General features: G+C 44.8%; 1 protein-coding gene across 4 annotated transcripts in view; it reads right to left on the bottom strand.

Moving 5' to 3' along the window:
- The window catches only part of NELL1 (neural EGFL like 1), a 515,249-nt gene that overhangs the window by 470,942 nt on the left and 26,597 nt on the right, over positions 1–17,710 (bottom strand). For all 4 annotated transcript variants that reach the window (XM_075567201.1, XM_075567205.1, XM_075567202.1 and 1 more), the window contains exon 2: positions 9,844–9,972. In XM_075567201.1, coding sequence (XP_075423316.1) covers positions 9,844–9,972 — 129 coding nt within the window. The remainder of the gene's footprint in view (positions 1–9,843; positions 9,973–17,710) is intronic.

The following is a 17,710-nucleotide window of genomic DNA, read 5'->3' as shown; positions in this document are numbered from 1 at the left end:
GGGGGAGCGGAAAAATTAAAGGAAATAGGAGTATTTTTTTTTTTACAATAAAAGGATTGTCACTAGGCAGAAATAGTTCCAAACAGTTTATATAATTTTTGCTGGCACGAGTCCTTGTACCTTGTTTTTTGGGGGGAGGGAGGTTAGATAAAGCCTAGGTCACAAGGGGACCACACCGGGGTTTAAGCCAGGCTCCGCTGCTGTGTCATTGTTTGCAGAGTTAGTGCGTTAGCAGTAGCTCTCCAGGCTACAAGCTTTTCATCTACACTGTGTACTGTACTGTTTTACTTTCCATGAAAAATAAACGGATGTAGCAAAATAGATAAATAATCAGAGTTTGCCTCAACAAGGAGAGGTATCATATTTGCTCAAACCTTACGGGTGTGTTATCTTTACCACTTTAATCGGTGAAGATTCACTTTGAGTTTTGTTTCGAGCAGTCCCGCCTACCCTTTAAATCTTGTGGTGGGTTCTGGGGTAAGAGCATGCTGGGATTGTGCGTTTATTAAAACAGGCGACAGAGAAGCCCAATGCTACATCCAACATGACAAAAATACACAGTAAAATACTTATATATTCTCTTGAAAAAGGGTCATTTAGTTTAACCCTTTGGCCAAAGCATTGTAAGCTTGCGAGCCACGTCAAGGCAAACACCTGTTCGCAGGTCCTAACACTACCAGATAAAATACTAATATGCCTCTACTAGGATTAAAATTCTCATTTACCTCTATTAGGAGGGAGAAAGACAACATTGGATATATATCCAGCAGAATGAAAGGAACTACTAACTTGGGAAGTATTTTACTGTGTATTTCTGTCATGTTGGATGTAGCATTGGGCTTCTCTGTCGTCTGTTGTATACATTTGCCACGCTCAATAGCTCTTCTTTTTGACATTTATATACATATATATTTTGTGGGGGCTCAGGGGTTCCCAAACAGAGCTTACTGGGGTTTTGTGTCTATATTGTGTGTTTATTACCTTTAAATCTTACCTGAACTGACCGATGATCAACCCCTCTTCCCCCCTCCCCCCCCCCAATGTCTGGGGATCCCCCTGGTTCCAGAGCAACAAGCCCAGGGGTGGTGGGGGGGAGTTTAGGGCTCATTGGTTATTATAAAAGCAGTGACATCCTCATATTTGTCTAAACCGGCGCATGATCAAAAATATAGCATTTCTCAAGAACCCAGATTTAAGTTAAAAAAAAAAAAATTGCTAGGTGGAATTACTGCTTTAATATTTATCATTCATAAAGGGAATAACTGTGTCTTGCTCCCCATTTGCACCGTTTCTCAAAAATCTTTAACCCCGTCACTGCCAAAAGAGGCTAGCAAACATATTGCAATGGGTTGCAGGCCTCCCCTGGCAATGAAGGGTTAAGGCAGAGGTTCTCAAACAGCCAGACCTGGTTTCGAGGAACAACCAATGCCTCCAAGTAAATGCAGCTAATTTGCATGTGAATAGGATGTTGTCTGTTAGCCGCAGAATCCGGCGCCCTGGGGAGAGATTAGGAACCTTTATTTTAAGGAATTCATGAAGTTTGAGCAGAAGACGATGTCTTGTACACGCTGCCAATCCAGATACCTTACTCACCACCCTGCAGGGCATTACAAATGAGCACTCGCAACCCGAAAACCTTCGCCCTGCACCCCAATTACGTTGCCACCACCAGGATTAAATTGAAGGGCTTACACTTCGGGAGTTCCTGAAGCCCCAGAAGAATATACACATGAACGAAAACCCAATTTAGCCAAACGTGTCTGAAAATGAACGGAGTCCCTTCAAAAAAAAAGGTACGCTGGGGTCAATTAGAGATCAAAGACAGTACTTATTACATTTTAGCTTTCATATACCGCAAGGCTTGTACAGAAAAGAAGATGACCAAATTGCATACAGAGAATAGGATCAGGCAGCTTATAAAATAAAAAAAGTATTACAACATAAAGCTACACATTGCTAGAGAAAATCCTGTAGCAGGTCCCCCTTGGGGTTATGAGATAGAAGATGCAAGTCCCATACAGTGTATAACCCCAGGACACATCTCAAAAACGGAATCTCAGATATGACTATATACCCAAAACGCTTTGATGTGCGAGACTCCAGATCCCTTGATAAGCCAGCGGGGACATATCTTGATAATCATCTATCACTTTCCCTTGACCAATGACACTTTTATGATCTGAGGTCTGAAATAGGGGAAGTAATGTATTTCAACTTTAAACAGAGTATAAAAGGCTCCATAACGCTTTACCAGTAGCCAACAGGTGCATGGTATCAGCGCCAACACATTTCTGACAACCCCCTGGACATACACATATGCAATGTCATAAGGTTCTTTGTAACCTTGAGGCCAAGAGGAATTATCAGTGACTTGACCTTGAAACTTTGAGCTTTCATTCCTCCCTTCCCCAACCTACATCAAGCCACATGATGCAATAACCACACAACACGAGCCAGAGGTAAAACAGCCACAGCTTTGATTAAACCATAAATATATATTTAACATTTTCCAAACCAACGTTTGCCCTGTCAGTGCACCCAACCCGTCAGTCAGGCACCAGCGCACCACAGTGGCAACATGAAACCAGCCAGGTACCGCCAAGCACCCTGGCTTGTCCCAGATTAACCAAACCCAACGGAGGCACCGCGTATGCGCAGTTGGTGCTCGCCATTTGTGCATGCACAGTTGGCATTGCCTGGGAGCACGTGGTGGAGTTCCCAGGCCACTTCCTCAAACACTTATGGCCTCCAAAGTCCCCTTCCCACCCCCCCCCCCAACCTCCTCCATTAGCCACCTCTTTGCCTTTCCCCAACTACAGTTAACCCATGCATGCACCCCTAATGGCCAGGTGAATAAAACCCATATTCCAGGCCCAGGGATCATATACCCACAGAATGGAAGGGGGAGGGGGCTTCATGGCCAACAAAATAGGGAGAGTGGGAGGGGATGGGAAAGGGCTGTATGTCAGGGCTCTTTTATTGTGTAGTTCTACTAATTTCTGCATTATGACAAATCGAGTCCAATTAAAGTTCACCAACCTACGCATGATATTACTAAAGGCTGCACAGAACGTCCATTACTTTAATTCATGTTTGCCTGTGTTACAATAATTAGTTTATTCTTTGTTCATAAGATTCCAATACTTCAGACAATCGTTGTTCAGCAGACAAAGTTATGGTTCATTCTTTTGGCATTACTTACAGATGGCAGTTCACTCAATGATGATAACAACATGTGCTCTCTCTCAGATGGTAAAAATAAAACAAATATATATTACAGAAGTTCATGGTCTACAGCAGGGGGTTTCAACTTTATTAGTTAGAAAACCCTATAATAATTATATTGTGAAATTCTGCGAAACCCCAACCCTCTCTAATAGCACGTCTGAGATCAGATGCATTGTAAGGAACCCCAACCCTCTCTAATAGCGCGTCTGAGATCAGATGCATTTTACATTCTTATGTTTTTGGTACAATTTTCAAATTACCTGACAATTACAGAGAACCCATTTATTTATAAAATGTTCTACCAGGAATTAATACATTGAGAGTTACCTCTCGTTTTCAAGTATGTCCTGGGCACAGAGTTATGAATGACAAATAATATATGGTTACAAACACATAGTTACATAAGTGAGCAGGGTATGTACATTATATACAGTACAAGACATTGAATGCACAGTAAGAGATAATATATATTATTGACGTATGTAAGTTACAGACCAGATGAAAATGTAAAACAGCTTTAGTTTTGAAAGAACTTAGACTGGGGGTGGCTGTGAGTCTCCAGTAGATTGTTCCAGTTTTGGGGTATACGGTAAGAGAAGGAGGAGCGGCTGGGTACTTTGTTGAACCTTGGGACCATGAACAGTCTTTTGGAGTCAGATCTCAGATAAGTGCTGCATGTGGTAGGGGTGAGAAGCTTGTTCAGGTAGACGGGTAGCTTGCCCAGAAAGTATTTGAAGGCAAGAAAGGAAAGGTAAACTTTGCGCCTAGACTCAAGTGATGACCAATCTAGTTCTTTGAGCATTTCGCAGTGATGTCTTTTGTAGTTGCATTGGAGAACAAAACGGCATATTGAATTGTAGAGGGTATCAAGTTTAATAACAATACCCACAATTCTATCTCTAAGCCAACCTACATCTGTTATGCAATAAACTTCTACTGCTATTCATCTGTTTTGCTACATTTGAATTCCAAACCTTAAAACATATTCTCATGCAATGGTCTTGATATAATTTCTCATTCATACATTTTATTATAATAAACAGATTTCTAACAGTCTGCAATGTTAGTCTACACTTTTCCATTAAAATACAATTTTTTTGTACCAGAACTCACAAGTCCTACTGATTTTGGTCCTTGGAGGCTGCCATCTCTGAGAGTGTGAGCGAGTGTGAGCGAGTGTGAGAAAGTGAGTGTGAGAGAAAGTGAGAAGGCAATATTGTGTTATCAATGTCTCAATATCTACAGACCCTCTCTCAAACTACTGTATACGCATCAAGGAATATTCCAGTTTTATAAGACATAATTTCTAAATGATTCTCTAATTCACTAAATTAATGTGGAGAGATTATGGACAGCAGGAAGGATTTCATTTATTATAATGCCTCAGTGCTCTAATCCAATGCCAGCTTCCTTTCTATCCAAGAAAACATCATTTCAACTGTGCCATGGTACATGTTTAGATTTCCTTAGCTGTTTGTTCAGCGCAGATTATCAGACTGTGAAAACCTATTGCGACTCTTTGTCCATGTATTCTCATTAGCTCTAAAAAAGATGTTATAAGCCTAATAGGACATTGTTTCTTACTGATGTTAGGAAGTTACTTAAAGTTGCAGTTCAGTCAATATCCTGCATGTGTGTTTTTTTTAATAAATCAGTTCCGTAATAAGAAAAAATACTTTTAGCATTTTCTGTTTTTAAAAAAACAACTTTGAAAGACCAATTTTCTTGTATTCTATTTTAACAAACATTTGCTAAGGCACTGCCCCTTCATGTCCTGTCACAAGCCCTGGCACACCCCATTTGTCAGCCCTGCCCTCCCTCTAGCACATGTCAGTGCAGGATTGCTCATGAATATTCATGAGCTTCCACTGAGTGACAGAAGCAGAAGAAAAACATATGCCAGCTCTAATGATGTCACCAAATTTCGCCGATCAATACAGGGAGAACGAATTGACCTGCAGCTATGCAGTTCTTTAGGTAAGTAGAGATTGCCCACATGAAACTATTGAAGTAAAAAAATTAATTAAAAAAAAAAAAAAAAGACTGAACTGCAGCTTTAAGACCCTATCAGAGGATCCTGCAACGCTGGGCAACGGAAATATAAATGAATGGCTTGTAGACCATTACATGGCAGGTATATCTTTGCTAAGTGGGATGGAGAGACAGTTTCTGATTGAATGTGTAGAAGTTCTGCCCAGTATTGTTCAATAAAGTGCTGAGCTACTCAGAGCTCCTGTTGCCCCTTGCTGTGAAGAGGCAAGAGAAACATCAATGTGTTTCTTTTCAAAACCTCCCTTTCCTTATAAAATGAATGATTAGAACTAGATAAAAAGGAGAAAACGTTTGATCAAGGAATTCTCAGCAGCATCACTTAGAGATGAATACAGCGAGCACAACCGCTATAATAAATGATTTGGATGCTCTGAATGAAATGGTTGCTCTTTTTGGCATGAGCAAGGCCGGGCGACGGCGACGCATGACGTCACCCGCGAAGTTCTCATTCGCTTTGCAGCGACGTCGCAAGTGACCTGGCCATTGATTAGTTCAGAGGCTGTCACATGTGGCGACAGCCTCTGAAAAATCAAAATTTAACTGGCTTCCAAATTTTGCGTCGCGCTTACTATAAGCGCGTGTGACGGCGGCAATACATTTGTTTTGCCGTGACGTCACGTCGCCGGCACTATAAACGCAGCCTAAGACTTAGGGGCCTATTCTAGTGGCTCCGAAGCATGACAAACCGCTTCTAAAATGAACTTTGGAAGCGGACTGGCATACATTGCTATTCTGTAAACCCTTATTGCAATTGTTGAAACCGCATCTAAAAGGGTTTTTTTTTTTAGAAGCGGTTTCACTCTGGCTCTGACAATCCGATCGGTTTGTAAAAAAAAAAAAAGTCTCCAGCTCGCATTTTTTTTTGCTCACAACTGCGATTCTAGTAGCTCCGTTATGCAAATACCTTCTACAAACTTGCATTTTTTATTTTATTTTTAACACCAATGTAAGGGTGGTGAGATTAGTATTGCGAGTTACATCCAGAGCCGGAAATATGGATTTAGCCGAGAGAGCCACACCCATCAGTCAGACTGGGGATGGAGTTACCACCAGCTCTGGTCATTCCGCCTCTAAAGCAAGTGCAATCCGGGCGGATTGTCACGTGTTTTCACACATTTCATTCCGCTACTTGTGAACATGCCGCTAAAACTCTGACACAGGCCCTCATTCTCTCCCGCCCCGATTACTGTAACCTCCTGATGTCCGGCCTTCCTGCTTCTCATCTATCTCCCCGACAATCTATCCTAAACGCTGCTGCCAGAATCACTCTACTATTTCCAAAATCGGTCTCAGCGTCTCCCCTGCAGAAATCCCTCTCCTGGCTTCCTATCAAATCACGCATCTCGCACTCAATTCTCCTCCTCACTTTTAAAGCTTTACACTCTTCTGTGCCTCCTTACATCTCAGCCCTAATTTCTCGCTATGTACCATCCCGACTCTTGCGTTCTGCTCAAGGATGTCTTCTCTCTACCCCCTTTGTATCTAAAGCCCTCTCCCACCTTAAACCTTTCTCACTGACTGCCCCACACCTCTGGAATGCCCTTCCCCTCAATACCCGACTAGCACCCTCTCTATCCACCTTTAAAACCCACCTTAAGACACACTTGCTTAAAGAAGCATATGAATAGCACCGTGGATAATACTATACACGATACATAAAACTTGGCCCCCTGCAGACGCACTTACCTGAATGCCCTCCTACTGTCTCTGTACGTTCTCCCCACCAATTAGATTGTAAGCTTCCCGGAGCAGAGACTCCTCTTCTGAAATTTTACTTTTATGTCTGAAGCACTTATTTCCATGATCTGTTATTTGTATTTTATATGATTGTCACGTGTAGTACTAATGTGAAGCGCTATGTACACTAAAGGCGCAATATAAATAAAGACATACATAAATACATACATACCAAACCATGCAGTTTGGCAATGATAACTTTGGAGCTACTTGAACAAGTCCCTTAAAAGCGCTGGATGGGAGCGAGATTAATGTAATACCACTGAAATTACTACAGTCATGTAGTGCACTCATTGTGATTGACATGCGCTTATAGGCAGTCAAGTGGTTAATCTTTTAATGCCTAAGTGATCAACCTTTAAATATTGTAGGAGTGTGGTTACCATTAATCCTATAATAACATGGGGTAATTAATATAAGGCAACTCAATGATTGCAGCAAGTTATTACCCTATGGACATACTCATGTAGTTTCCATAACTGTATGGAGTTTCCATAACTGTATGTACGTATATCTTTATTTATGTAGTGCACACAGCTGTACTTAGCACTTTACAAGAGACTAAAACAGTACAGGGAATTATTATAGGACAATAAGTGCCATGAACAAGATCAAACAATAGGAAAGGAAAACCCTGTCTCAGAAATCTTACAATCTAAGTGGCATGATGGGAAATTTACAGAGACAGTGGAGAGCCTTGAAGGCAAGGAGAACTTTGTAGGTGACCTGACATTTTATGGGAAGCCAGGAGAGGGGTTTAAGGAGGAGATGAACAGAGACTGTTTTTGGAGAAAGGGAAATTATTCTAGCAGCAGAATTTTGGAAATATTGCAAAGGAGTTGTGAGGCAAGGAGGCCTGGTAATAGTAAGTTACAATAATCCAGACGGGAGAGGATAAGGGCATGCATTAGAGTTATAGCCATTGCTTGACAGAGGAAAAGGCAGACCTTGGCAATAAGGAGGAAGAAGCGATACGTTTTAGCTATGCCTGGGAAGAGTCAATTGACACCAATAGGCATCGTCCCTTTGGTGACAGAATAGATGGTAGAACCGTTTATGGTGATGGAAAAAGGGGATATTGTGCCAGGTTTAGGGGAAAAAACGAGGAGCTCAGTTTTGGCAATATTAAGTTTAAGGCGGTGGAGCGCCATCCATGAGGGTATAATCAAGAGGCAATCAGAGACTTGGGATTGGATAGCAGATGTGAGGGTAAGGGTGGGTATCTGTGTATCATCTGCATAGATATGATACCCAAGGCCAAAAGAGTTGGTAAGATCACCAAGTGATAGTGTGTAGTGAGAGAAAAGGAGAGGTCCCAGAACATAGCCCTGAGGTACACCAACAGATAGATCAACAGGAGATGAAGACATGTTATCAACAGACACCGAAAATGTGCAATGGGACAGGTATGATGAGAACCAGGATAGAGCTTTGTTGTGGATACCAAGACAGTTTAGAATGTAAAGGGGAAGAGGATGATCGACAGTATCAAAAAGGCAGCAGAGAGATCGAGCAGGATTAGTAGGGAAAATGCCAATGGGAATTGACTTCATGTAGATCATTGCCTACTTTAGTGAGCACAGTCTCTGTAGGGGGAGCTGTACAAAACCCAGATTGTAGTAAATAGTCCAAGAGGGCATGGGAATTAAGTATCTATATATACTGAGCCAAATCTGCATCTTCCCCCAACTCAATGCTTACCTACAGAACATAGACACACAGAAAGTCTGCAAAGTTAACCATATTTATTGATCATCAACTCACCATCACAACCAATGCAGAAGCTTGGAGCAGTATGAGTGAGCAATAGAAGTCATCAGCTGTAATTACTTGCAGGACACAAGACGTATTGCAGCACTGTAGTGCTGGATAGTTATTTGTGGATGGTGATTTGTTGTGACCCAAAAGGTGAAACTTCCAGCTACCGATACAAGAGCTTTTGAACTGCCCTTTATGCAGCTGGAGGTATCATACAAGATTATCTAAGTATGCACTGTGGGATCGCAGGAATAGGACTCTGATAATCTTATCAAACAGGCTTTAAATCATTACTTCAATGAGAGCCATTTGTAATTTTGACACCAAGCTTACCAAACACAAATAGGCATCTCCACACTCATTACAAAGACTTCATCAATAAATACATTTAAAAAAAGAGGTTACTAAAATGAAGTTTGCTCCCAACTACATTGTGCCTTTTTTATGCCTATAAAAACAAATGTGTTCTACTGTGGCAGCATCGTAAAGGGTTAAAAACCAGCACAGCTTCCCAAGCCATAAAAGAAGGCAGGGAAAACACAGCTAAGCAGTTAAACACAGAGGTGCCATGATCACGGCTTGCATATCAATACATTGCAATCTGCCATTACTGCATAAATAAATGTAATACTGTGAGTTAAAAGAAAATCTATTATTGGCCTAAGATATTTAGCACATTTGAATGATTGGGGTGAATTCGGGTCTGGGTTTGAATTTGAACTCTTTCATTGCTATGTAATGCGATGTACAGCAGACAAGCAGTGTTCAACCAGCCCTCAAGACCCCCAAAACAGGTCAGGTTGGAAGGCTATGCCAGCTTCAGCACAGTTGAGCCACCTGTGCTGAAGCTGGGATATCCTTCCAACCTAACCTGTTTGGGGGGGGGGGTCTTGAGGACAGGTGTTGAGCACCCCTGATGTACTGTAGACAACTCTGGCACTAAGGGGTACATTTTGGGGGTGGGGGGGAGGGAATAGAACATTTTACCACTCCACATTCAGATTTCTGTATTTTGGTTTCTTGACAGCAAGGGTTAAAAAACAAACAAAAAAACCCCCACAAGCTTACCTTGAAATAAAAATGCTTTGCTTCCATTGTGTACTCCAAACACCTGCGTCACTCCTCGTGTGTTATTCACAAGCTCCAGTTCGGTGATTAGATCAATTTGTAAGTCGGTGTCTGTCCCAAATACAATCACTAAAAACAGAACCACAGTAAAAAAATAAAAAAGTTAAAATAACACAGGGATTAAAATAATACATGATATAATAATAATAATAATAACACAGGGATTAAAATAATACATGATATAATAATGAAAAGGGATGCGCTTCATCAGCCATACTTAAACCCGATGTACATACTGTAAGCAGAAATCCCATCCAAAAACCAAGCAATATCCTACATCTGTGGGGGAGGGGGGAGGGGGTTAAAATAAATGAGTTCTGTACTATTAGATGATATGTACTGCATTTTTTTTTTCATTCAACGCTTAATGCCATTTTTAATTAGTTTTAATATAGTGAGCATCCTTTGATTTCTATAGCAGGTTTTAGCCCACCTTCCCCAGCAGCTCAAGATCTTTGCAACACTTTCCTGTTTGTGATCACGTGTTGCCAATACTCCCAGCAGTTTGAGCTGCAAACTGTAACAATAGATAATGTTACCATAGTAATATAAGAATACATTGTAGCTGCTGAGTTACACTGAAGGAGTGAGTGCTTGAAACTGAAAAGTCAGCCATTTAGTGGACCCGGGAAAGCAGGATCTTTGCTGATCGATCACGGGAGACTGAAAAGATCGGCAGCTTAGATCATTCGTTTTCAATCAAAGGTAATCAAAGGCTGCATATATTAAACAAAGAAAATAGCTTTTTTGTTGTTGTAAAAGTGCATATTTTGATTTTCCCCGAGCCCTCCTCCTTTCCCTACGAAGGCTGCCTTGTACACATATTTGACACCTGGCACTTGCGCTAACCACCTCTGTGATGCAAATAGCTATTTTACTGCAGAAAGCTTATGTATGTATGCGGTCATCTTAAAAAAAAAAAAAAAGCCTCTAACTTTTTGGCAAGTAAGCCCTAATTTCAAGTCACTAGAAAATACGCGTCGGATACAAACATGTCGTTAGCAATATAAAAGTATTTTGGGAAAGGAGCCGGTGCCCGTGATAGTCAACTGGAAGCTTGAAAGCGCATTACGCAGATGTCTCCAGCTTTATTATTTGCTTAATTACACGTAGCTGGTTGACTAATTAGATGCACCTGCACTCATTACCTCTAAAGTGATGCTGACTAAGGGCGCAGAAGAAGATGTTACATATTGTAGATAGCGAATGTTCTGCACATAAAAAAATGTATCCTGACCCCTTCGCTGCTTTACGACTGTGTAATGAAATCCCCAGCAACGCACTGGCGCGGTGTTCGCCATCAAAAGGGTTAAAACGCATACTTTGCTCGTCTCTGCATTGTCTGATCTCTGCATTTAGCCTCTTATTACCGTCAGTGCTTTGAGACGCGGTCTGGGCATCTTTGAGCACATCGCCAGTGGGTTTCATTCCCCCTGGTTACTCTTTCATTGCAGCCCGGTTATTCCTCGGGAGCGTTTCAAAGGCCTCCACTTTGCTCCTGTTTTATTTCTCTCAGTAGCTCTCACTTCTTTGAGAACAATAGGCAACAAAGTCGCCATTTATGGACATTCAAGGTATGTTGCTTTTTAACACTGCTCCCCCGTGTGTTACCGAGGGAGTCGTTGCAATCTTTTTCGCTTTAAATATCTTAAGCGTGCAGTAAATACAAATGTATAATGCTTTCCCTGTGCTTGTCCGTGGCCTGCATGTGAAGACGTTTTCCCTGTGCTTGTCCGTGGCCTGCATGTGAAGATGTTCTCCCTGTGGTTGTCCGTGGCCTGCATGTGAAGATGTTCTCCCTGTGGTTGTCCGTGGCCTGCATGTGAAGATGTTCTCCCTGTGCTTGTCCGTGGCATGCATGTGAAGACGTTCTCCCTGTGCTTGTCCGTAGCCTGCATGTGAAGATGTTCTCCCTGTGGTTGTCCGTGGCCTGCATGTGAAGATGTTCTCCCTGTGGTTGTCCGTGGCCTGCATGTGAAGATGTTTTCCCTGTGCTTGTCCGTGGCATGCATGTGAAGACGTTCTCCCTGTGCTTGTCCGTAGCCTGCATGTGAAGATGTTCTCCCTGTGCTTGTCCGTGCCCTGCATGTGAAGATGTTCTCCCTGTGCTTGTCCGTGGCCTGCATGTGAAGATGTTCTCCCTGTGGTTGTCCGTGGCCTGCATGTGAAGATGTTTTCCCTGTGCTTGTCCGTGGCCTGCATGTGAAGATGTTTTCCCTGTGCTTGTCCGTGGCCTGCATGTGAAGATGTTCTCCCTGTGCTTGTCCGTGGCCTGCATGTGAAGACTTTTCCCTGTGCTTGTTCGTGGCCTGCATGTGAAGATGTTCACCCTGTGCTTGTCCGTGGCCTGCATGTGAAGATGTTTTCCCTGTGCTTGTCCGTGGCCTGCATGTGAAGATGTTTTCCCTGTGCTTGTCCGTGGCCTGCATGTGAAGATGTTCTCCCTGTGCTTGTCCGTGGCCTGCATGTGAAGACTTTTCCCTGTGCTTGTCCGTGGCCTGCATGTGAAGATGTTTTCTTTGTGCTTGTCCGTGGCCTGCATGTGAAGATGTTTTCTCCGTGGCCTGCATGTTACATATTTGCCATGTGTCCACATGTTTACATGTGCTTGCGAAGATATCTGCTGCATTCAGATGAATGGGACTAAGCCCTTTTCTAGCACTGACCAGTCATTATTACAGCATATTGAACAGGGGGCTAAAGTTCCCTTTCAGTAAAGAATGCAAAACATATTTGGAAATCTCCAAACTCAACTCTCAGGGTTGTGGGGTCAAAAAGGACTTGGTTTGATGATAGAAGGTAGGAAAACAATAAAACAATGATAACAGCAAAGGCATAATGGCCCAAAACAATGGCAGTCTTTTGCCCCAAGACACTTTTCGGCGCTAGCAAACATCTTGCAGCACATTAAAGTTGCAGACCAAGCAATATCCTACGTGGTTTTTTTTTAATTTAATTTTTTTTTAAATAAATTAGTTCTGTACTATGGGAAAATACTTCATGCATTTTTTTTTTAAAACAACTCTGAATTACATTTGTTATGTATTATAATGTAACAAGAATTTTTTGTTGCTATAACAACAATTTACAAAGTCACACCCCCTTCCTCTACTGAAACAGGCTCTGGCACACCCCTTTTTGAGCCCTGCATTCTCTCTAGCAGTACACCAATTGTATCTAGTGACTGCCTGGTCACATGATCTTCCACACAGCACTTTGCATCTTTAGTCCACTTCTGCTGCAATGACAGCCATTTAGTGAACCCCCAAGCTGAATCTTCACCGATCAATCACAGGAGAACGGATCGATCGGCAACTTAGCTACTTACTTATTGTGTGGATTGTATTGATGCACATATTAAAGGGAATTTTTTTTTAACTTCAATTGGCTGTAAGAAGGTGTCTTATGGCAGAAGGATGCTTAGTAATATGGTTCAATATGTTTTCTGTTCTTTTTACTTGCTAGCATATCTAAAAATAAGACACACGCAAATTGCCATGATGGGTAAAATGTGACAGGCAGCATCACCAGTGCTGGGTACAGCCAGGGCAGAAACAAATAGTGTGTTTATCAGTCTCGCACACATCCCACCGGCTCGTTCCAGTCTCTGAATATCACACCGAGTTTAAGCTGCGGATTCTCCGACTGGACATACAAATGGGTCTGCAATGGGGTTTTCTTTTAGCTTCCCAATTCCTTGTAAAACATGAAATTCCCTAAAGCACTGGGTTTTCAACTCCGGTCCTCAAGACCCTTCAACAGGTCAGGTTTTAAGGATATTCCTTCTTCAGCACAGGGGACTCAGTCAGTGGTTCAGTCGACACCATCTGTGCTCAAGCAGGGATATTCTTAAAACCTGACCTGTTGGGGGGGGGGGGGGTTGGGGGGGGGGGGTCTCGAGGACTGCAGTTGAGAACCCATGCCCAAAAGTAACAGCCGACCTTGGGGTTATCACTTTGCTGCCATAACAGCCAGGGACGCACTACAACAGCAGAGAGGTGAAGGGAGTAGGGTCAGAAAATCCACTTACACTTTGACAGGCCTATTCTATATCCGCCGAATTGGCAGTGCCTGCTGTTTTCAGTCCAAATTAACCCCCTTGCAGACGCACTTACCACATCACCCTCCTACTGTCTCTGTACGCTCTCCCTACTTACCACTTAGATTGTAAGCTCTTCGGGGCAAGGACTCCCTTTCATAATTTTATTTCTATGCCCCAAGTGCTTATTTCCATTATATGTTATATAAATAAAGATATACATACGTTTTTTTTTACCAGATTTTATGGGAAGTGTAATCAGGGCCGCCAACAGGGGGGGGGGCAGAGGGCACTGGTGTCCCGGGCCCTGTGAGTCAGGGGGGCCTGGCCCTGTCCGTTAAAGTAAAAAAAAAAAAAGTTTTTTTTTTAAATTAAAAATGGCGGCGATTTTTCCGCACGCATGCGCAAGCAGGGTAATCGTCCTGCTGCCTGTGGGCCCCCGCTCATCCTCCGCTCCCACCCCTCGGCTCCCAAAGTGGGATGGAGGGAGATGTGCAATGGGATTCCCCTGCGCGCGCCAACCTAACTTCCCCCGCACGCGCCAACCAGGGACCCCACAGCATAGTGGCACCCCACGCGCCCGGCCCATGCGTGCCCACCATAGGGTTGCCAGGTGTCCGGTGAGCGTTATGTGCTGAGAGGGCGGAGGCAGTGAGAGAGCAGGCCGGGACGGTGGCTGGGCAGAACAATTTGGACTGGTGTGCTGTCCCTGATTGGAGGAGAGGACAGCCAACCAGAGGACAGCAGGGGTGGAGCCTACACCCCGGCGGGCCAGAGACATGTTCTGTGCTGTCTGTGTCCTGCAGGAGATAAGGTAAAGTACAGTGTGGGGGGATATTTAATATGTATTGGGGTGGTGGGGGTATATTTAATATATATGGGGGTGGTTGGGGTATATTTAATATATATGGGGTGGTTGGGGTATATTTAATATATATGGGGGTGGTTGGGGTATATTTAATATATATGGGGGTGGTTGGGGTATATTTAATATATATGGGGGTGGTTGGGGTATATTTTATATATATGGGGGTGGCTAGGGTATATTTAATATATATGGGGGTGGTTGGGGTATATTTTATATGAATTGAGGAGGTGGGGGATATTTTATATATATGGGGATGGTGGTGGGGGATAATATATATATATATATATACACATATACACCCGCGGTGGGGGGATATTTAATATATTTGGGGGTGGTAGGGGGATATTTAATATATACGGAGGTGGTAGGGGTATATTTTATATGTATCGGGGAGGTGTTTTTTTTTAAATTATATGTATTGGGGAAGTGGGTCTATATTTTATATGTATTCGGGAGCGTGTTTTTTTTAATATGTATTAAGGGCGTCGCAACTTTTACCATTGTGTCCAGTATTTTTGGACAAGCCACCTGGCAACCCTACCCACCAATGCTAAAAATGTAAAATCTCCATTCTAAGTCTAGCTAGGAGGGCTCGCTCTCCCCCCGCCGCGGCGCCCGGCACCCCGGCTTGCTTTCACCCCGCCCGGCACCGCTCACTCTCCCCCCGCCCGGAAGTGGAACCCTGGCTCCGCTTGCTCGCTCTCCGCCCGGCTCGCGTCACAACCGCTCGCAGCCTAGCAGTGCAGCACTTCCGGTGCCTGCTGCTGCTAGTGAGCGCGTGGGAGGCCGAGAGCGACAGTCTGCATAGGTTAGAAGTATATACCAGTGACTGTGTCTTTATTGTGATATTTCTTCAGATAAAAAAAAAGGTGGTACAGGTTGTGTTTTTTCACTGTACTGCAGTTATAGCAAAGTGATGTTTCTCTTGTGAGGTATTGCAAAAGTTATATAAAAGATTGTTTTATGAATAACACTGTAACAGTAAGATGTCAGAATAAATTGTAAACTAGATATTCAGGGGATAGTAACTATTTGTTAACAAAGCGTTAATTTACATTTTTATTCATGTGAGTGATTGTGCAGGCAGGGCCCACCCCCCGTGCACTTCTTTGCCCGTGGCCCCTAATGTTGTTAAGATGGCCCTGCGCCGTCAACCTAACTTCCCCCGCACGTGCCCCAACCCAACTTCACCTGCCCCGCTTCACCAGCAGCGGGATTAGCCTGCCAGTCTCGCCCGCCCCCCCCCTCCAGCCACCCACCTCTCGCGTGCTCCCTGAGCCCACCTCTCGCGTGCCCCCTGAGCCCACCTCTCGCGTGCCCCCTGAGCCCACCTCTCGCGTGCCCCCTGAGCCCACCTCTCGCGTGCCCCCTGAGCCCACCTCTCGCGTGCCCCCTGAGCCCACCTCTCGCGTGCCCCCTGAGCCCACCTCTCGCGTGCCCCCTGAGCCCACCTCTCGCGTGCCCCCTGAGCCCACCTCTCGCGTGCCCCCTGAGCCCACCTCTCGCGTGCCCCCTGAGCCTACCTCTCGCGTGCCCCCTGAGCCCACCTCTCGCCCCGGGCAGCTGGCGTGGGGATATCGGGGGCAGGGGGGAAGCGACTGGGGGGCAAGAAAGAAGGAACCAGCACCCACCCGGTCAAGGTAAGTCACCCACAAGTCACTGTCACCCACCCAGTCACTGTCACCCACCCAGTCACTAAAAGTTGCGCGCTAAAAGATATTTTTTCGTGGTAGGTGCGCTATGGGTTCAGGGGGGGCCCTGCTCCTTTCATTTGTCCCGGGCCCCATGATTTCTGTTGGCGGCCCCGAGTGTAATTTCCATAGGCAGATGAGGCTGGGGAGAGTGCGGGGCGATGTGCAGTAGCAAGCGGAAGCGGCGGCCATTAGGAGTATAGCAAAGCAGGGGAACTACACTCCCCAGAATGCTGTAGGGCAGCGGTGCGCAAAGTGGGGGGCGCGACCCCCAGGGGGGGGCGGGAGATTGTGCTGGGGGGGCGCGGGCAGTTGCAGAGGCCCCGCGCTCTTCCCCCAGGCATTTAAATTAAATGCCGGGGGATCGCGTGAGGCCCCTGCAACTGTATACTTACCGGGATTCAGCCGTCTGTGTTGCGTCGCCATGGCAACGCGGCGTCAATAGACGCCGCGGCACCATGTGACTTGACGCTGCGTGGGCGTGTGATGTCATCTGACGCGAATGAAGGTAGGCAGGGGGGCGCGAGAGCCGGGGGCAGAGTGACAGGGGGGCGCAGCACAAAAAGTTTGCGCTCCCCTGCTGTAGGGGATGATCATGCAGCACGGCTCAGCTAATAGGGCTGAGAGATGCATGGCAGTTAGAATTCTGGCAGTTGGAATTCTGACAGTTGGAGCCAGCACAGAGAGAGGGAAAGTAGCGTCTGGGTGTCAGTGGCATCCAGACTAGGTCAAATTAACCCTTTTCGGTCCAAGATAGGCCCCACTCACCTAATCAGATTGTGGCTGCTACAGGGAAACCCCTAGCTAGGGACATTTCCCTGTAGCTTTATACAGATAGTGCATAGTGCCATTTGAAGACACCGCACAGCGTTTTGTGGACTGTGGTCTGGGGCAGTACCACCATCGCACTATCATAGACTATCAAAGGTGAGACCCTCCTACCGGAGTTCACCCCACGCTGACACTGAGGCTTCGCTGGATCAGTGGATCCCTTTTCTTTTCGGCCATACCTGGGTGCTGGAGCACCTGGGCAGGTACCTCACAACGTGCTCTTTCAGTTACTATGGGCAGCGCTGTCTCACACATTGGGTGGGTTGGCTCTTGTGGACACCAGTGAGGTTGGGTGCCCAGGGGTCCCTCAGTACTTTGGGGAAATCCCATCAGGGGTGGACACTATGGTTAAAGGGCACAGTGGGGCTACGGCCGTGT

This window comes from Ascaphus truei, chromosome 12 (genome assembly GCF_040206685.1).
Source record: "Ascaphus truei isolate aAscTru1 chromosome 12, aAscTru1.hap1, whole genome shotgun sequence".
NCBI lineage: Eukaryota > Metazoa > Chordata > Amphibia > Anura > Ascaphidae > Ascaphus > Ascaphus truei.
Note: the sequence above shows the minus strand (reverse complement) of the source record. Positions and strands in the feature narration are given on the sequence as shown.